Consider the following 21,074-nt stretch of genomic DNA (forward strand, 5'->3'; position numbering starts at 1 on the left):
GTTTTTACACACATACATTTGTATATATGTAGTATCCTCTGCTGAATACAGTCAGGGCTAGAGACACTGAAACCTCCTTTTTCACGTCTTTTTCACCTTAACACCTTGTTACTCCTCTTCCTTTGTCTTCTCAACTGTTAGAAATGTGTATTGCAGTGACTTTAAGCTGTCAACACTGTGACTTTTTTTGAATTCCAAGTTGGCTATATCTAGTCCTGCCGAGGCAGTACATTTCACTGTCTCTTGTGCTGTGATTGTCAACATCAGATTTATGACATTTTAGGAGAGACATTAGGAAAAAAACCCATACAGCATCTTTGCGATTCAGTTTTATCACCGCAATCAATACAACCTAAGTGGGTATAACCTAAGTTCTCCTCTACTATTCTCTCCTTTACTGTCCTCTCCTCCTCTTCTCCGTATACGCTTTTTTGTCTTGCTTCCTCCTTTTTTCTTTTCTTGTTACCCCTGCAATATCCTCTCCTTCCCTCTCATCTCTTCTCCTCTCCTCTCCTCTCCTCTCCTCTCCTCTCTCTAGTGTCTGTATGGCTGCTACGTCCACTCCTCCATCATCCCCACCTTCCACCGTAGATGCTATTGGCTGCTGCAGGTAAGCCCACCCCCCTTCCCAGCCTTGCCTTTTCTCACACATTTATATACGTACAAAACAAGACTTCAGCAAATTTATAGAGTGGTGATAACTGGTTATTAGCTGTTGTTTATAGCTGCGTAGCTTTGTCATTTCAGGCCCTCACAATATGGCTATTTTGTAACATTTATTCCAGCTGTGTTAGGATTTATTTGCCATTCTACGCAAAAGTGGACTTCAGAAAAGTGGTATATTTTTAGTTTTACACAAAGTTTCATGTGTTAAATTGTCCATTATGTTTTCAAAACAGAACAGTGAGTTAAAGCATAAACTAGCAATAAACATCCTCCTCTTCTAAATTAATGAGGTGGACTAGGCTGGAAATACTATCACAAAGCTGAGGTCATAATAACACTGGATGGCGTGGCTGAGTTTAGTGTCCTCCTCACACACACAGTTACAATGCCATTATTATGCTGTGTCTATAGATCTGTTATAATGCTAACGTACAGTGCAGAGAAGTAAAAGAAAAAGAGTAAAAGAGTTGACTGTAACTTCCAGATCACAGCGTGTTATCTAACCCTTACTCTCAAAACCTGTAGTGAGCTTCAAGGACTCAGGCATTTCTCTCTATGTGGTCTTCTCCAAGAAAACACCCCTCTGTGCTACGAACAGCACACACAACACACTCACGCAAACACACACAAACACACACACACATGCACATACACACACACATACACACATGCACAGGTGTCCCCTGTGTATAAAAACATGTTGTTTTCCATAGAGATGTTGGACTCACTCTACTGCTCATGTGAAAGAAAACGGAGAGCAGCAGTTACACACACACACACTCACATGCACACACACAGATGTCTCTCACGCTATTGGCCATGCAAGAGATGGTCACTAGGACCTCATCATCTTCAGACGACAGGTTACACGATGAATCTTAAACATGCCCGCATACATTTACACTTCCCCTCGCTCCATGTCTCTCTGTTCATTTCAAAGAAAATATTGAATACCCAGCAATGTTCATTTAAAATATGGAAATTCATACATATTTATGTATTCTTTGCCAGAATTTCCTGCATAATTTGTCACACGAAGTTTACAAGGACATTCAAGCCACCGGCCCTAAATTGAATATGCCCTTACCCAATATATTTTCTTTTTCAGCATGCCAGACTAGTGTGATTCTTGCAGTCTAAAATTATAAAGGCAAATTCAACTTGCTTTATCTGTAATGTGTCATTTTCTGCCCTTTGTGCAGATATCAAAACACATCAATGAATCTGATCATAAATCAGTCTGTGAGTGCTGTGGCATTGCACAGTGTGGTGCTGTGCAATGTGCCATCCTCTTTTGGAGAGAAAAGTGTTCCACCTCAGCAGGTCCTCCCCCTCACCTGAGTCTGTCTACTGAATCTTTCATCAAGAGGAGCTTCTCTCTCTCAATCACACACACACACATATACGTGCACACACACACACACACACACACACACACACACACACACACACTTGAACACACCTGTTGAATCATTCATGGGGCAGAAATTCCATAGGTCTGCTGGTGGCCTACAGTATAGTGAGAACTACTCTGACCTGCTCTCTCCCTCTGTTTCTCTCATTCTCTCTCTATACACACACACACACACCCAAACACACACACACACACACACATACACTCACAAACACACATGTAGACACTTCCACTGCCTCTGCAGGGTTAGAGAGAGTGATGAGTGGGCTTGAGCTGTTAAATCTTTTATGGGCAGGTGAGAGGATCTTATTTGACACGCTATGTCCGACCTCCTCCCTGACCTCAACTCTCTCTCCTGCTTTCCTTCCCCATATCCCCTCCCTCCACTCCCTCTGTAAATAGACTCTAGTCATTTTATTCTCTTTCTCTCTTCATATGTGGTAAAAGCATGACAGTGAATTAATGAATAAATACCACATTAAACTAACGCTGTGTATGTGCTTGTCTGTCTGTGTGTGTGTGTGTGTGTGTGTGTGTGTGTGTGTGTGTGTGTGTGTGTGTGTGTGTGTGTGTGTGTGTGTGTGTGTGTGTGTTTGTGCGTGTGCGTGTGCGTGTGTGTGTGTGTGTGTGTCCCTGTGTGTCCCTGTGCTATAGAACCCAGACATTGTGCTGGTACACTATCTGAATGTACCGGCAGTGGATGATAGTGGGAAGCCATGCGGTCCTGTCCTCTGCTCCATCAACACAGACAGGAAGGAGTGGGCCAAGTGGAGCAAGGAGGAGCTCATTGGACAACTCAAACCCATGTGTGAGTTAGCTTTTCCGTCACTACAACACTCACTTTCCTCCTACACTCAAGCTCTCATGTTTCAGCCCTCACACTCTCCTGAAGCCTGAGAAAATGAGTCACTAGTCCATAACAATACCACTCATCATAATAATGGTGATATTATATCATCATGATAAAGATGATGACAAAACCTACTGTGGCCAAGCCTCAGAATTCATCAGTAGGAAAACAGTGTAGTAACACTAAAATACAGATATAATATGATATACAATTATATCATAGTATAATGAACTTCTGAATTACTTCAGCTGAGACAGAAGGTGACTACAGCGGTTCAAATCAGAGATGATATGGATATTTCTCTCTTAATAATTTAAGTAAATAAGTTCGGAATTTAGCACAAACATAAAGGTAAAAACAAACAAAAAAATAAACCAAAAAATAATAGCTGTATTTTCTGGAAGCTGGATTTAGGTTACTTTTTTTATTTTTATTTTGATGATGAAAGATTTGAAACATTTTGTCCTTCGTATCAACATGAGAGTGTAGTAATACCACCCTGCATTACAAAATACTGCTATTTAAAGACAAACATTGTTCTTTAAAGAGACACCTAAATAAGATACATCAGTACATCAAGGTGTTCATCAAGGAGATTTTCTTTTGTTTTTGAGGGTTTTGACAGTCAGCGCCATGCTGCCACCTACAGGTCAATACACATTGCACCCAAAAAAGACGGAGGGATACAGAGGAAGTAGATGGTGCTGCCTGAAATATCCAGCATGTATTATTCATAAATGAGCATCAGAGAGGGTAGATAACTCCAGTACACACTCCAACACACACTCTTACCTAATCTCACCCATCTTTTGATCTGATTTGGAAGGGCAAATAAGGACAGCTGCCCAAAGTGGCTTGTTGACTTAAATAGTACCTCATTTCTCACTCTCTCCACTGAAATCATGTTCCCTCTTGCTGCTCTGCCTACCCTCATCTGCTCACATAAAACAGGTTTCAGCTTTTCTTTTCCTGGCTCCTCTCTATTGATCACTGACGTGATCCTTGTGTGGTTTCTATGGGCTTTATGTGCCTGACAATTACATGGTATGGTATTTGTTATTTCACGCTAAAAATGAGTCTGCTAAATACAAAACATTTGATGTAAATACATTTAGAAATTGGAAATAATACTTTCATATGTTGAAATTGTTTTGAAAAACCCAAATTCTGCAGTTTGCATGGATGTAAGTTTTCAAAGCACAAGCATCAATATTCATGACCTCAGTTTTCAGTTTACATTCCCACCACTGGAGGGTGCCATCACATACAGTCAAATGTATGTGAGGTAATGCAATATTACTTACTTATTATAAGATTGACATTAGCAAATTAAAGGACAATTTGCATTATGTTTTTTCCTTTGTTTTGCTGTCTCCTCTGTCAGGTGCTGGAAGCAGCTTGCATCAGAAATGTTCCAGTGTCAAGCAGCGCATCATCTCATCCAAGCAGGAGTCAGGGGCAGCAGCAGGGGGTGGAGCTGCAGTGGGTACCGGTGTAGCGGCGGGCCAGAGAGCTGAGGAAGCAGATGGCACAGAAGTCCAGAACAGCGATGTGTCAGAGGGCCAGACAGAGCCCAGTCCTGGGGGGGGCAGGAGTAGAGCAGGTGCAGGAGACAGGAGGAATGGCAGGATAACCAAACCCTCCCTACTCCCACAGAGCAGCATGGAGGTGTCCTCATCTACCTCCACCAACCAAGTGGAAGTCCCTGACACCACCCAAAGCTCCCCATTGTCAATCACCAGCGACATGGCTGACAGTCCTGCACTTGCCATTGGGGCTGGCTTATCGCAGAGCACAGCCGTGTTCATGTCAGAGGTCACCACACTGACCGGGGACTCTGTTTATTCTGCTGGCCACACACACCTACTGGCATCCACCCATGAGAGCACCACTGCCGGCATCCTGTTGGCTGTTGCCCCTGAAAACCAGAGGTTTGCATCGTTCCCTGGCGGGGTGGGCTTAGGGGAGGGAGGAGAGTTAGTTCTCTCCAGCTCTCTAGATTCTGGTGGAGGAGTCAGCCTTCCTGAGACCACCATGACCTTTGATCCTGATTGCTTCCTCAACAACCCCAAGCAGGGCCAGACATACGGAGGGGGTGGAGGGAAGAATGAAGGGTGTAACGGTGATGATGGAGGACTCCACTGTTCGTCAAATGGCTTTGTCTACAACCCTGCCCTTGTCAACAACATCAAGACGGAAGCTGCACCCATGGAGCAGCCATTGGCCAATCAGAGTAGCTATGTGGGAGAAGGCACAGGCCTCAGCCCCAGCACCACCCTGGAGCAGATGGACTTCAGTGCTGTGATGTCGTCAGCCTGTGTCCCAAGTCTGAACCAGCCTGCACACCACCCCTCCCCAAACCTCTTCCTCCAGGCCTCCCCACAGACAAGCCAGCCCTCCCAGCTGCAGACTAATGGTACAGATGCTACCCAGGAATCAGGCGAGGCCCAGACATTCATAGGCCTGCCAACGGTGCCAACAGACTCTCCAGTCACCAACGGAGACCCGCATACACACCTCCACCAAGCCAGTCCAGACCAGCAGGCCATGTGTGGAAGGAATGGACAAGGAGCGGCAGTGGGCTCTTTCCCTCTGACACCACAGGATACGAACATTGACCAGTCCAGCAGCAGGGTACATCGGGAGGTTGGGGGCTTAGACAAAGCTCCTGAGAATGGAGCAGAGTTACTTATTAAACCTGGAGATCATCATGAAACCTACACAAGTGTGGATGCAGAGCACTTCCTGCAACCCACAGAAGGCAATGGAGGAGGAGAGGAGGGTGGAGGAGGTGGTGGAGGTGGTGCTGGAGGAGGAGGAGGAGGGGGAGGAGGGGAAAGTGACATTCTCTGTAATGGTGTAAGCTTGTCAGGGAACAGCAGTTCAGTGGTGGCCAGCCCCCAGTCGATAGCTGCTGGTACAGGCATTGAAGGGGCGCTCTATAGTTCTCCTCTTCCTCAACAAGGTGGGGGGGTATCAGCTTCAACAGCTGGGGCAGGAGCATCCATCAGTCTAGAAGGCTTTGAGGCTTCATTTGGAAGCCAGTTCTCTGATCTTATCAATGATTTCATCTCAGTTGAGGGGTCTGGAGGTGGCGTGGGGGCAGCTGTCACTGGAGTTCTGATGCCCCAGGAGGGGGCAGCAGGAGAAGAGCAGGGCACTGGAACAGGCCACCTGCATGGCTCAGAGGTGGAGCAGGGAGCTCTGGGACTGCTGCAGGAAACTGGAAGGCTTTTTGGTGTGACAGACTACTCCCCAGAGTGGTCTTATCCAGAGGTTAGTAAACCCAACATGATTATCACTCATTATTTATTCATCATTCCCTACAGTGAAGTCAGTCCCTCCTTCACATGATTGACTGTGGCCTGTACTGACGTTAAACGCTGGAATCATGCACAGCGCAATTTGTGCCAAGACCGCCAGCCTGGCTGTGTGGTCATTAAGGAGTTTGAATATCTCAGACTCAGCCGATTGGATTTTAATGAAATTTCAATATTACACCGATTCCCCTGGGTGGCTTCATTAATTCATCCATGTACCACATATATAATGTCATAGACACCACTTAAGTCACTGAATTATGATGAAACTTTGCATTGCCTCAAAACACTTTCTGACATTTTAAAAATAATACTTGTCAAAGTCGTCAGATACTTTTAATAACTAAACTATGTGCGGCATCAAAGGTTCAGGCAATATTTGTACATATTTAGCTAATATTCTCCATCAGCTTTGTTCCAGGATCATCAGTGTTGCATCATACTGATTATTGCACAGTTTTGAGTTTCTTGAAACTGTTTTCCCCCAAAGACTCAGAGGCTGCTGGTATCATTTTTAGCATGAACTAAAATGGAGCACTACAAATTCCAAAAACATACCGCCAAACTCTTACCCTTCTCACTATTGTGAACTGTAAGCTCATGACTCTATAAGTTGTGAGGGACAATATGTTGTTTTTGTATTATTTTTAGCTTCGCTAGAGAGAACACATGGCAATGTCGTTCAGATGGTTTGAACAACCTTGTTCCACTTGGATGTAAGAAGCAGTACATCCTCTAGGGGCTGCTATCAGGGTTTTTTCACTATTATTATAACTTACCTGTTTATATTTGTTTACTCTGTCTTTGTTTTTGGGACAGATGGAATAAGGATATTTGATTCACACACATTTACATCATATGTATACACACACAAGCCTACATACACATGTACCTACATCTTCATAGACTGCTAAATTATAGCAGCACATTGTAGTTTGCATGCAGTGATGTGACTCATTCTCACAGACTCTTGTATCTATTTATTAACAATGTTGAAAATTACAGGTTACTCAGTTGCAGCTCCCTGAAGACAAACAGGTGGCACTGTGCAATATTAGACTAAAGCCTGTGTTTGTGCTGCAGGGTGGAGTAAAGGTCCTCATCACAGGTCCCTGGTTGGAGTCGAGCAGTGAGTACAGTTGTCTCTTTGACCACATCAGTGTCCCTGCTGCCCTCATCCAACCTGGAGTGCTGCGCTGCTACTGCCCAGGTAACATATATGTGTATGCACACACTCACTGTCTCTCACACACTGATATACACCAGTCACTGTGCAGACATTCTCATTACTGACATGATTTGGTTATTTTTAACCTTACCCCAAACTTCACTTCACTGATTCCAAAAATAAACAACTTCCATGAAAAAGGTTTTCCTCCAGTCTAACAGTGTGGGCTGCAATCCTTTATCAAATGATACAGTCCCTTTTATAAAAGAAGATAAGAACAATACAAAAAGAAATTTGTGAGGAGGCATACAGGCAGGTACACAGTGTACACATATATCCTTAGAAATGTTTTTGGGATGGTAAAGGTAAGGGATACATTAGTCACATCCTGCTTCTTTAAGTGCAGTCATGGAAAAGCTGCAAGGCAAATAGTCACTAGACATACACAGTATATAATATGTTTATCTTACTGTCCTGAAATGACCATGCACAGTCACTCTTACTAACTCTTTCCCGCATGTCTGTTTCCAGCCCATGACACAGGACTCGTCATGCTGCAGGTAGCTATGGGGGGTGAGGTCATCTCTTCCTCTGTGGTGTTTGAATACAAGGCGCGCGACCTTCCTGCTCTCCCATCTTCTCAGCATGACTGGCTGTCCCTGGACGGTGAGAGCATTAGTCTTTTTGTTTTGACCACACACACACCGTGCTGATCTAACGTTACATTCTTATCATACTGTCTTGAGCATGTATCAACAACATGCATGTGTTTGTATCATTTTCTGTTTTTGACATGATGTTGTATTTTATTGTAAGTTAAACATCAAATGAAATCAAATATATCCCTTCCTCTTTTTTGTACAGCCTTTACACCTAGCATTTTTTAATACTGAAAACTAAGAAAACGTGTGTGTGCGCACAACTGAACTGTCATTGTGCTGTTTTGCTTTGCTCTGATGCCCTGTCATGTTAAGAGATGTTTTGTCTTCAGTCACTGTTGTACTGACCAGTACGGTGTCATTGCTCAGTGGTGTTTGGCTGAACTGCAGACTCCTCCTGCATGCAGATTGATCCAAGACTGAACATTAGCTTTTAAACTGTTTCGACACCTGTTCTCTGACACATGTATATCTGCAAATTACATCTTCACAAGTTCCCCATTCATTAAGGTTTTGGTCTGTCTTTTTTGGATTTGTTTAGGCCACCGCTGTTTATAATGAAGTCCACTGTGAGTGTTTGTATGTTGGCACAGTGTCTGGATTATTTTGCCAGAGCTTAATGTTGTTCCTCTGAGATTTCAATTATACTGAATCAAATTAAAACTTACTGCAAGATGTAAGAGGGCAATTAAGTGTTCTTTGAGTCAGCTCTGAGGGTTTAGTTGCAAATGTATGCGCAGCAGCGGGGATTAGCCTCTGTGTGCAAATATCTCCTGATGCAATTGCAGCTAGAAAACACACGGGTCTCCTCAATGAGGCATGTCCTGTGTTCGCCCCCGTCTCTGCGTTGCGCAATGCGGCAATGCAGCTCCACGGTCACAGCAGGCTGGCTTTTTGCTGGAGTGAAGGGCAAGGACATCATAGTATAATCGCGGTCCACTTGACAGTCAAAATGTCGAGCACCACTGGCAGTGTGCTCTGGGGCTTCATATACGCTATATATAGGCTCTGGCTTTGACTTTTAGCGATGAGAGCGAGACTTGACACGAGCTCTGCCTATTTTCGCTCAGGTCCTTTGTTTGGCCTCAAATGTACCACAAGGGCTCACTGCCTGGGTAAATAAAAATAGATCAATAGTTTTAAGCAAATATGTGTCAGCACACGATTTTTTTTCCACACGCCATTGCTCCAGTTTAATTTGTGTGCAGTCTATTGTTGTGCCGATGACGATCGAGCCTCCTGCAGCTCCAAGTCTGGCGGGTGGATTTGAAGCGCTGCGCTCCCAGACACAACGTGGAGACTCTCTCTCTCTCTCTCTCTCTCTCTCTCTCTCTCTCTCTCTCTCTCTCTCTCCCTCTCTCTCTCTCTCTCTCGCTCTCTCTCTCGCTCTCTCTGCACTTAGTTGTGTTTTGCTCGGTCTGAGTAGCAATGTGTGAGTCGCAGAAGCGGGAACAAAGAGAGCAGCAGATAGAGAGACTCGCTGTTTGGGTTCGTAGCTTATTTGATTTTAATTGATAACTTTAAAACGAGCTCTTTATTGGTGTTCAGGTCTGTGTTGTTTGTAGCATGGTTTAAGTGTTTTTCCTCTTGTTACGCTACTGTAGATGGACATAAGTGTGTTTGTTGTCTAAATTCCGACTTGAGAGCTTTAAAGCCTAAAGCCACTTTTTGTATTTCAGTTTGTGGTACATGTGTTTCCCGGATTTGTAGACAAAGAGGTGGAAGAAGAAATGCCACAAGTACTCACGTTGTTTGCACGTTAGATGTTTGAGCAAAGAGGCACTGCTTGGTTTCTGGTTGGAGACCTGATAACATCAAGCCTGTTCAGCCTGATTGGTTGACCTGTGCATTTTCAGAACCAGCAGAGTGGACAGCGCCACTGAAGTCAAAATGTGGTCCCTGTAAAGGCCCAGATAATAACAGGCCTGTATGCAGAGACGTGGGGATGTTGTTGATCACCCAAACACAATTATACATTGTGATGTAAATGTTCTGAGTGTTTATGCTTGCTGAATGTTTTAATGACCACGTGCCACAAAGAATGTGAGCATGCCTTAGTTAGGAATCACTTTCCTCTTGAATTTGAATGACTAAAGGACAGAATTAAAATTAATTTAATTTAGTTTGAATATTATATAACATTGAGGTGTCAACAATGTAAAATATTAGTTAATTTGAAATGTTATGCATTAATACTGGTGTTTTGAAGTCCTCTATTATAATTATTATTATTATTATTATTAAACTGACTTTGAATTTAATTTGAGTTTGTATTGAACAAAAGTAAAGTTAATTAAAAATATGAAGACCTTTAATTATGGTTAATTTTACAGACATACTGTACATTTATTTTGTTTGGCTGCTTTTTTTATTTGTCTCTTTAAATTCTTCAGATTTGTGTCTTGAGGTGCCATTTCAAAATCTGTGTGGTTGTTTAATGGCACCAATATTTAGAAACAAACATAATATATGTATATGTATATATATATGTATATATAAGTTGTCTTAACAAAAAAACAAATTGTGTTCTCACAGGGAAAGTTAGAGTCCAATGCTGCTCAATAAATCCACAGCCACAACTAACCACTGAACTAACTTTGAAAAGCAGGTTAAGGTGTCATTCAACAGCAGAACAATGAGATAACAGAATAACAGCAGACACTCCTTTATGGAACCTGAAGTGTGTCACTAGAATAACTATGGCAGTAATGAATTATAATCCAAATAATGAATACACTCAAAAGCAATTAAATTTGCATTTGAAGTATGTGGATAAAAACCATTAGTAAAGAAAAATGGCACTCCATTATTATCTTGAAATGATGAATAAATTCATGAATTTTTGAATGGAGGCCTTAAATACACTTAGCAATGGAGTTAACAGCATTCCAGTGGTCTTTCTCATTTCCCACCACATTTTTCACAGCATGCACTTTGCAACATCTACACTTACATAGCATGTAACAGGTGGATAAATGAATTGTGAAATAGAATATGACATGACGATGCAATAAATAACATTTTAATGGAGGTAATATTACATATATGAAAATAACAATAATTAAATCGTTTTTGCTTGCTTGGAGAGTAATTAAATGTTAATTTAATCCACATACTGAATATAAACTGCATAATATCTATAAAATGTTGTTGTCAACTTTATAAAAAATACTTTCATGTGTCAATTAATAATTTCATCAGAATTGAACAACAACAAAAATCCTATAGCAAATGCTAATTTCCACCGTGTTTTATGTTACCAGAAATCCAGTGTGCAATACTTTGACTCTTAGAGGATGTATGTGTGTTTTTATCTACATTTCGTATTTACATTTACAGGTGCTTCTCAAGTGTTTGACAGTTAAGATAGTTGAGTGTTTTGCTTCGTATTTAGATGAGCTGTGTTGCTGGAAGTGGAGTGGGGGGAGCCTGAGCCTTTGTGTCACTGACATGGCTCCACCCTTTCTGCTCAGTTTGCGTGCTGCAGACAGCAGAAAGAAAAATAGGAAAGTAATGAGAGGAGAAAATAGAGAGACTGTGTGAGAGAGCAGCAGGTGCAATGACATAATGTGCACTGCAGCAAAACTGCAGCAGCACTGGAACAAAGGGTCACATTCGCATACAGCCATGCAAAAACTACATTTGTCATTAAATATGTACTCATTAATACACACACACACATTTTTAAAGGGCTCCCTGGTTTAGGGTTTTATTGAATTTCAATCCTGATTTATTCAGTATTGAGCCCTTTAGAGAAGAGCTCCTCTCTAAACCTCTCTAAGTTGGATTTACTAAAACACAATATTGATTTTCTTAAATACAACAAGCATGTAGCTATGCTCACAGCTTTGTTCATCCCACCTTCATTTTTTGTAGATACCCAGTTCAGGATGTCCATCTTGGAGCGTCTGGAGCAGATGGAACACAGGATGGCTGAGATGACCAATCAGAACCCCAGCTCAGAAACCATAGCAACCAAGGGGGGAGGAGTGGAGGGAGGAGGAGCCACAGATCAGCAGTCTCAAGTAAGATGTGATTTTGTTTGGGTGAAATTTTCCTTTATAGCTATATGATCTGCAAAAAGTCTGAAGAGACACATTCACCAGATGGGAAGTGCAGATAAACAAAAATGTAATAAAAAGTAAGGATTGTTTTATTTATTCAAAAATATTAAAATATTTAATTAAAGCAAAACTGTGTTGGGTCAATGAAATTAAATATGAAGATTAGACATGATGACTGCATGATAATAGTCCAACAGTAATTTTGGAGCTCTGAAAGAAACGACTTGAAACAACTCTGTCTTGGTGAAATGAAACTTAGTGACATTTCTAAATACATTTGAAAAATCAACAAAAAAGAAGTAGATAAGACTCTGAGAGATCTCCCAAGATTTACAAGCTTAACTCATTGTGCCCTTTTCTGTCTAATCTTCCAGATCTCTCCTGATCAGGGTTCATTCGAGGGTCGTGTGGTGGTAGTTTGTGAGAAGATGATGTCGCAGCCATGCTGGGCTTCATCTAATCAGCTTGTTCACAGTAAGAACTCCAGAGGAATGACCTTACTGCATCTGGCTGCAGCTCAGGGCTATGCAGGGCTCATTCAGACACTCATATGTTGGCGGTGAGTAACACACAAATATGATCCACTATCATGAAGGTTTAGAATCTGACAGTTAATTTGTTGTCTTGCTCTGCAGCACCAAGCATGCCGACAGTATTGACCTCGAGCTGGAAGTGGATCCTCTCAACGTAGACCACTTCTCCTGCACTCCACTGGTGAGTGATCAATAGTCTCAAATGTGTGTTTGAGTGTATGTTTCTTCCTATTCATGGCTGTGTGTGACTTGTATATTCCTATGGCCTCCCCAGATGTGGGCATGTGCTCTGGGCCACACTGAGGCAGCACTGGTGCTTTACCAGTGGGACCCAAGAGCCCTGGCTATTCCTGATTCCCTGGGACGCTTGCCGCTCAACATTGCCCGATCCCGGGGCCACACTCGATTGGCTGAGCTCTTAGAGCAGCTGCAACAGACTCCTCACGCTCAGGGCCAGCCTGCTGACACTTGGATGGACAGGTGGAGAGGAGAGTCACAGCTCAGTGGAATAAGCAACAGTCCAACCCCTAACTCTAACTCAGGTGGGAAAGTCCACCAGTATATGTGGTGATGTGACATGGAAGAGGGAAGAATCATTAAAGAGTCAGTTTACCCAAAACACAAGGAAATGTTTTCCATTTACTCCTTACAACCTAACACCACCTGATAACAATGGATATGTATGAATTAACACTTTATATCTTGTTTCTTTATACCAAAGTGTACCAACAACAATTTGCCATTTTAGAGGGTGTTATGTATTGGAAAGAAACCAGTAACAGAGGCAGTAACTCTCCATTACCTGGCAACTACAACTGCTCCCGGCCAAGAAATAGTTTGTCACATAACCCCCTGTAAAACCACAACTTGACATTTTTACACTTTGGCCATTTTGACTATTAACTCTGGATACTCCTCTGATCTGTCTGTGGACCGTCTGAAATAAAAACTGAACGTTATCACCACGGCTAGTTATTTCTAGCTGTAAGTGGGGAATATATGTTTTTTATGTTTTGAGTGAACTGGCCCTTTAATAAGCTAGCGTATCCATCCAATATATCCAGTAGGAATCGATGTTAATATTATTACACTTGCTTTTATTTTCAATTATCTTCTCCAGAGCTGAGGCAAGCCAGGACAGAGAGCCAGCCAGATAACCAGAACCAGAACTGGAGCCAAACAGGACTCAGAGCCTTACAGGGAACCCAGGGAGAACAGCGAGGTCCACCCCCAGCCAAGAGACTCAAACCCAGCCCAGACACCCCCCAACAGCTAGCTAACTCAACCCCCAGCACTAACACCCTCAACTCCCTCCTCAGCTCTTCCCCCAGTCCAAACCCTCAACGCTCTCTCCTCCCCAACACCTTACAAAGTCAACCCTCCAACCTCAGCTGTCAGAGCACGCCTCCTGCCAGCTCGAGCCCTAACCTTCCTCAGCTGCCCAGCACCCCATTCTCCCACCTGCCGGCCAGGATAAGGGGGTCTGGAGGGGGCACCAGGTGGAGTCTGAGACAGACTTTGGGGCAGCGTAGCCTAGCCAGGAGGATTTTAGGAAAAGAACGACTGGCCATTCACCTGCGCCAAAGAGTGCTGTCTGACAGGGGAGAAGAAACAGAGCTGCTGACCTATCAGGATAACGCAGAAGACTTGCAGGTAGGAGGAGCAGACTGTTAGGAGCTGTTTTGGATCTTGTACAATGAACACTGAACTCTATGTACTGTATGTGATGGACATTGTGTGCAACTTGCTTGTATGCATGCCATGTTTGTGGAAAAAGTACATGAAAATTCATGAAACAATAAATTAAAAACTCTGAAAACAACTCTCCCCAAACTTTGACCCTCAATGTGAATAATAAAAAAAACTCCCATGAAAACCTCATCAGGTAAAACATTTAAAGAAGCATTGGGAAGGGTGCTAAAAGGATTAGATTAAATGTTGACAATAAACTGTAACTTAAGCAAAATGCAGTGAATTGCTAGGTGGTGGTGTGGGGGTGAAGGTCCAGATGTAACATGGTATTTACATGATATGACATCATCAAAGTGATAAGAAAGGCACCTGGGGAAGATGACATCAGTACCATCTACACCACAGACAAACCAAGTTACTCACTCACAAACAGATACACACAAACATCACTGACCAAGAATGGGATTACTAACAAGGCCCCAATAGTGTTAACTGCAGGTTTCTTTTTTCCACCTGGAAAAATAATCAGCTCTACTGTAAGACTTGGCTGTAGGATGCAAGGATTTCTGACATAAACCCGTCAAACTGTCAGATGTACCCTCATGTCACATCTAGCATGACACAGACATGACACAGACATACTGTGTATGAGCTAAACTTAAGAGTTAAGGCAGTCATTCCCTTGAATAAGTCCATGTAGTTTAGCTTCATCAGCATAGTTATGAAAATGAATGCCAAAACTAAAGATGATTTCACTAAAGGACAGCAGGTGTTTTACATGTATGAGTTACACCTGCCATGTGTGTTGCAGATGGACATTACGATGCTTGCTGATCACATCATGGAGGCTTCACCTGGTAGGCTCAAACAGGAGACTATGGAGACTGAAACAGACTCTGGGAAAGTGGGGATCAGCAGGGATGTCCGGTTACTGTCTGGTTACCTTGGTGAAGTGGAGAGGTGAGTCAATGAATCATAAACTCAACTATATTGATGTAAGTTTGCATAAATCTTTTTTACATCCAACTTTCTCTTTGCTCTCTTCTTTTTTCCAGATTTCTAAACTTCAAACCCACGACTCCTATCCCCAAACCAAACTCTCTCTCAGGGCCTGAGGATCAGCAGAGTCCTCAGGCTAAGCAAGCCCTGTCGTCCTCCTTTGACTGGAGCTCCTTCCTCTGTGCAGCTATGAAAGAGGAGAGGTTGAAAACTGACTCTTCCTGTCTAGCGATGACTGAGGAAGAGCAGGCAGAGCTGTATGAGACCATCAGGGATGCTCTGCACTCCCTCAGAAAACACAAGGTATCCAATATATGACTTCCACTCAAACAGGTTGCATACATTTAATCACCACTTTTACAATTCTGGCCTTGAATCAGTTAATTTCTTCCCCTGTTTCTCTCTTATGTAATCCACATTTCTTTGTGAAAGCTTAAGATGACTGTGAACATGTATACAAACAGTCGCTGTAACTCTCTGCAGGGTCCCATTCAGGAACAACGCAAAGAGATTGCAGCAGTGATTCAGCGCTGCTATAAGAGATACAAGCAGGTAAGAGTTAACATACAGCAAGCATTAGTCCACAACTTGCGATCATGTGAGGCTGACCTTAAGTACTGAATTAGATATCCAAGAATAATAGCACTAATAGAAGTGATCTCTCCATAACCTTAACTTAAAATGACATTAATAATTACTTTTTAATTTACATTTTATAATCAATATTCTATATTTATAATATAATTTCATAATAAAGGAATATCTTATCTTATTTGTGAATTGGCAGTTGATTTCTGTAAAGGAAATTAATTAATTAATTAATTAATAAACTTCTTATCTTTTAATAGCTATAATAGCTCCAAAGCAATATGGCTTAATATGATGTAATACTTTTATTGTGTAGTTCAAACCGTCAGTGTTGTTCACATCATGAATTGTGTTCATGGTAGAAACTTTTATTTATAGTCCAGTCACTTTTATCATACATATTTTTGATTTCGCCCCAGACAGCTTAACCTATTATAGACATTTATTAATAGAAGTGTTTAGTGAAATTCAGTCTGTGGATGATGACTTCAGAGGGACACGTTTATAACTACAACATTTGGTGAGCAGTCACTTCAGAATGTGCTTTCACAAGTCTCAGCTGCTAATTTGGCAGATTCTGAGATTATAGTTTTGCTGCCAATTGTTGAGTAATGTGCTCAGTCACACATTTCTGGTTTAGGCTAGGGCTGTATATTTATATATGTACATTCATTTTAATTATGCACTGTAGAATTAACTAAAAATAGTTACATATTGAGTTAATTTTTTTTTGTGTGATATTGTTTTTATCTGTAGCATTAATTTGGAAATAAAATTGTGTTCAGTTTCAGTATTTAGCAATACAAAGTTACATATTTATTGCTGACAGAGGGCTTTTCAACACTGCTGTCTTTTCTCTCAGTATGCACTTTATAAGAGGATGACCCTGGCAGCCATCCTGATCCAGAGTCGTTTCCGGAGTTTCCATGAGCAGAGGAAGTTCCAACAAAGTCGTAGAGCAGCAGTCCTCATCCAGCAATACTACCGCTCCTACAGACACTCCCTCAGGTACTTCAAATACACACACACACACACACACACACACATATACACACAGGGCATCATTATTCAAAAACAATTCTTACACCAATGTTTTCATCTACAGCAGCCTCCTAACTAAAAAACAAAACCAGGCTGCTCGCAAGATCCTGAGGTTCCTGCTCCGATGCCGCCACAGGTGAGGCATAAAACTCCACACACCACTGCACACACATCCAAGGTCACACACTGATACACATTACCTACACACACCTACAGCCCACTGCCACAGCTGCGCTCACTACATTGGTGCTAATAGTTGGTGTTGTTTTACTGTTCCTGTGAAGCCCCTTGATGGACGATAGGCCTCTGAAACGGGTGAGTCCTCTCTCTCTCTTTTCTCTCTCTCTCTCTCCCCCTCTCCTGGTGACTGATGCCTGTTTGCATGTCAGCAGAGGGAGGGGGAGGGGAGATCCTGGATTATTATCCTTCCCTCTCGCTCTCTCTCTTTCTATTTTTCCCTCCCTGTCTCTCTCTCTGTCTCTCTCTCTCTATTTTTCCCTCCCTGTCTCTCTCTCTCTCTCTCTCCCTCTCTCTCTCTCTCTCTGTCTTTCTGCGAGGACTGCTGAATGATGTTGGTACTTCTGCATGACTGACAGATAGAGAGAGGAGCAATTCTTGCATATGGTTTTCCTGGGGGCATGTTCTGACTGACATCACTAGGGGACTTTAAGTGTCTTGCTTGGCCTGCCAGTCTCTTTTTTTGTGCCTTGATGGGTGGGGAGGATAAGGTATTTGTTGAATAACTTGTTGAAGACCTGCATACAAAAATCTCTCAAATATGTCTCTAATGTATGTTTGTTTTTTCCTCAGGGCCAGAGAGCAGAGAAAGGCCAGGGGTCCTGAGAGTCCACCACCAGGCCCCACACACAGCCCCCTCAGCCTGTGAGCAATCTCTACACCCTCCCCGTCCTCCATCTTCTCCTTTTTCTTTCTCCTTTCTTCCATCCTTCCCAAACTCCTTTCCTTTCTACCCCCAACCCCCTCTCCCACCCCTGTGTTTCCTTCTCTTGCCTCTTCCCTCTCACTCTTTCTCCCCTTTTCTCTCAAGAGGGAAAAACTCTTCCCAGACAGACTGAGGACAGGATAGGTGTCCATCATGGCAGCTCAGACAGACAGACTGCTGGGTAGAGCCCAGGGACCTGGCTCTGCCCACAGCACTGATCCTCCTCCACAGTTTCACTGGGAGGCCATCACATTAACCTCATGGCATTCTTTGCACTCTTCATGGGTATGTTTCTTTGCAAGAGCAATTCGACGAGTCAAATAAGAAAACGCGAGGAAGCGCCTGGAAACGACATCCTGCTGTTCATGGCAGCAGCTGGATGTGGCGAAAGGCTCCTGTGATGAACAGCTGATTCAAGAGAAAGGCTACTTTGACATGCTCAACATGTAGAAAACCTTTTTTGTGTGTTTTGTATGCAAACGGTGATCCATGAAAGAATAAGAAAACATAAACCAAAAAACTCACTTCTATGTTGCATTTGCATGCAAGGTTTTTTCGCTTATTCCTCCTCTCCATCATCCTGAAGAGCTATAGTGGCAAATCATTCTTCTGACTCAGTATATCACAATACCACCAACCACTCTGACTCACAGGCTTACAAACCTATTAATCAGTCACCCGATCAAAAGGGGAGGAACTGCACTTGAATGTAAGAGGGGCATTGTTAGATAAGGGTTGGGGTCTGAATAACGATGTCTTAATTTGTTACATGGACTTTGTATGGAGTCGTTCTCAGAGGCAGCACTTTGCTAGCCTGACGTGGTGTGTCCGTGTTTGTTCAATTCAATGCATGTGTTTGAGCCACGAGCTCCTGCATGCTTGCCAAACTGCTTTAGTGTTGTTTCTTTTGTATTTCTATGTGTAGTTGTGTCTCACTTACGTCCTCATCAACTTATCCTTGCCCTGTGTAATGTGAACTGTGTAAGGACAAATGACTTCATTTTGGGTGCTTTTTTAAAACTTTATTTATTTAAGGGTCTAATTATTTATTTAATTGGCTCAAGAGTGGTTAAGCTTGAGACTGATTTTTCCCCCTTGTGTGGTAAAATATGACATGTTCCAATGGTTAAATGTCTCTGTTAGTTTGTTCTTTGCGTGAACCTCTAAATCCTAACTGTGGTTTTGAGGAGAGAGTCACATACCATTGCCTTGACTTCTTCTTGACTCTGAGAGGTCTCTATGCTTGCTCTGTACAGGACATGGGTCCTATACCTGCCCCTATACAGGGCATTGGTCCCCATATTGGCCCAAACGGGCAATCAAATCCATATTTTGGACTATTGCATATTCCTGTATATAAACTGACGAGGTAAGGGGATACGAGGACCCTGAAACTTTTTCATAAGAGGACTGTATTTAAGATTATAAATTATTTTACTCCCATAATGAGAACTTAAGACAGAGACCTGGGTACACAGGATGGCTGTATTGCTTGTAAATAATGTAGATATTACAAACGGAGTAATGTGCATGAGATTTAAGACAAAGAAACAGCAAAAAGAACATGTTAGTGGCTATGGACTGTGAGAGGATTTTAACTGCTTCACTTTAAGAGTATCCAGTATAAGTGTTACTGAAAAGAACATTTTGTTAAAGCATGCAACTGAAAAATCTAATGTTAGAATTATAAGTGGGAAAACAAAGTTAGCTGAAACAATGATCTTTCAGACAAAACATTTACACTTTGTGCTTTTGTTTCTTGGCTAGCAAAAATTAAACCCTTTTTGCCAGTAGTGCCAATTATTATGAATGCTATTTTGCCTAACAATATGTTATGTTGGGGAAACCAACGCCCAAAAGATATATCAGTAAGATCCACAGAGGCAACACACACAGACAATAAACAGTAGAAGAGATCTTGTAATAGCTCAACCATAAACCTCCTAAAAGTTCTGAAAGTTTGTCTAAAGCAGACTTACGTATAGATGGTGATGATGCAAGTATGAAAATGATACATATGGTGATGAAGATGATGACGACTATGAGCGTTTAAATGTGAATGCAATGACTGATGACCCAAAAAAAGGGAAAGAGGGCGCTACATTCTTTACAATGTGGTTGTGCTTCAGCAACATACTAGCTTTTATTAAGACCATTTTCACACCTACAGCGGATCCAGCCTGGCCTCCCGTCAAAGCTTTCCATCCTCAAACAGAATGTCTCCTCCCACTTTTTACATATCAATATATTGATTTTTTCTTTCCTCCTCATTGTCACTGCCATTATACGATGTGTATTTTAGAATTCTGGAAAGCTCTGTTTAGAAAGTGCCTGCTCAATAACAGAAAAGTGCAAGCTAATATCAGGAAATATCTATTGTGTGTTCTCCAAAAAAAAAAAAAAAAGGTTGCCAGTTACCTGTTTATTTTCCTAAATTGTGTGTTTAAAAATGAACTTGACAGTGTTAAACTTGATCCGAGTCTAGGCTAGACGCTCTGATTTGTCAGTGGTATGAATGAATGCTCATGGCCTGATTGATGCTATGTGTTGCTTTATCAAACAAACTGGTAATTACAGTATCACTTTTGCCCCACTTGTATGTGCATTTTGCAGTATTAGGATAAGAAAACCATACAATCCAGCTTCTGTGTGTGAAAGGCACTGTCACAAGTCTATACAGTACCCCGGTGTCGCTGTTGGGAGGACGATGTGTTTTCCTCCGTGGATTCACTTCGTCCGTCTTTCTTCAAAAATGTTCTCACGGCATTTATATGAAAGCATAGCCCAGCGGTTTTCCAGAGAACACAATAACTGTCCTACACTCTTTCTTTCATTGTCTTTCTCTTTCATTCTCTCTCTCACACAGACATGCACACACACACATACACACACACACACACACACACACACACACACTCGTAAACACATACATACAGTTATACACAAAAGTACACATTCAGACACACACAAAAAACCACACTCTTTCTCTCTGTGCTTATGTCTTTGGGAATAATTAAATCTCTCCCTTAGATTTTACTCAGGGTTGAAGAACAGGGAGATGGTATGTGGAGTGTAAACGATTGTTGACACACAGAGTTGTACCACTACTGTTGACCGTGTACATCTGTGTATGCATA

At 42.1% G+C, this 21,074-nt stretch overlaps 1 protein-coding gene across 1 annotated transcript in view; it reads left to right on the forward strand.

Moving 5' to 3' along the window:
• The window catches only part of LOC128355055 (calmodulin-binding transcription activator 1-like), a 55,109-nt gene extending 34,336 nt beyond the window's left edge, over positions 1 to 20,773 (forward strand). Inside the window, exons 6-21 of the mRNA XM_053315215.1 lie at positions 539 to 610; positions 2,735 to 2,888; positions 4,315 to 6,206; positions 7,334 to 7,460; positions 7,950 to 8,084; positions 11,954 to 12,102; positions 12,516 to 12,700; positions 12,777 to 12,855; positions 12,949 to 13,224; positions 13,797 to 14,327; positions 15,178 to 15,326; positions 15,422 to 15,668; positions 15,849 to 15,917; positions 16,816 to 16,961; positions 17,059 to 17,130; positions 17,805 to 20,773. Of these exons, the coding sequence (XP_053171190.1) occupies positions 539 to 610; positions 2,735 to 2,888; positions 4,315 to 6,206; positions 7,334 to 7,460; positions 7,950 to 8,084; positions 11,954 to 12,102; positions 12,516 to 12,700; positions 12,777 to 12,855; positions 12,949 to 13,224; positions 13,797 to 14,327; positions 15,178 to 15,326; positions 15,422 to 15,668; positions 15,849 to 15,917; positions 16,816 to 16,961; positions 17,059 to 17,130; positions 17,805 to 17,880 (4,359 nt within the window). The 3' untranslated portion in view covers positions 17,881 to 20,773. The remainder of the gene's footprint in view (positions 1 to 538; positions 611 to 2,734; positions 2,889 to 4,314; positions 6,207 to 7,333; positions 7,461 to 7,949; positions 8,085 to 11,953; positions 12,103 to 12,515; positions 12,701 to 12,776; positions 12,856 to 12,948; positions 13,225 to 13,796; positions 14,328 to 15,177; positions 15,327 to 15,421; positions 15,669 to 15,848; positions 15,918 to 16,815; positions 16,962 to 17,058; positions 17,131 to 17,804) is intronic.
• Positions 20,774 to 21,074: the final 301 nt, after the last annotated feature.

Source organism: Scomber japonicus, chromosome 3, assembly GCF_027409825.1.
Source record: "Scomber japonicus isolate fScoJap1 chromosome 3, fScoJap1.pri, whole genome shotgun sequence".
Classification (NCBI taxonomy): Eukaryota; Metazoa; Chordata; class Actinopteri; order Scombriformes; family Scombridae; genus Scomber; species Scomber japonicus.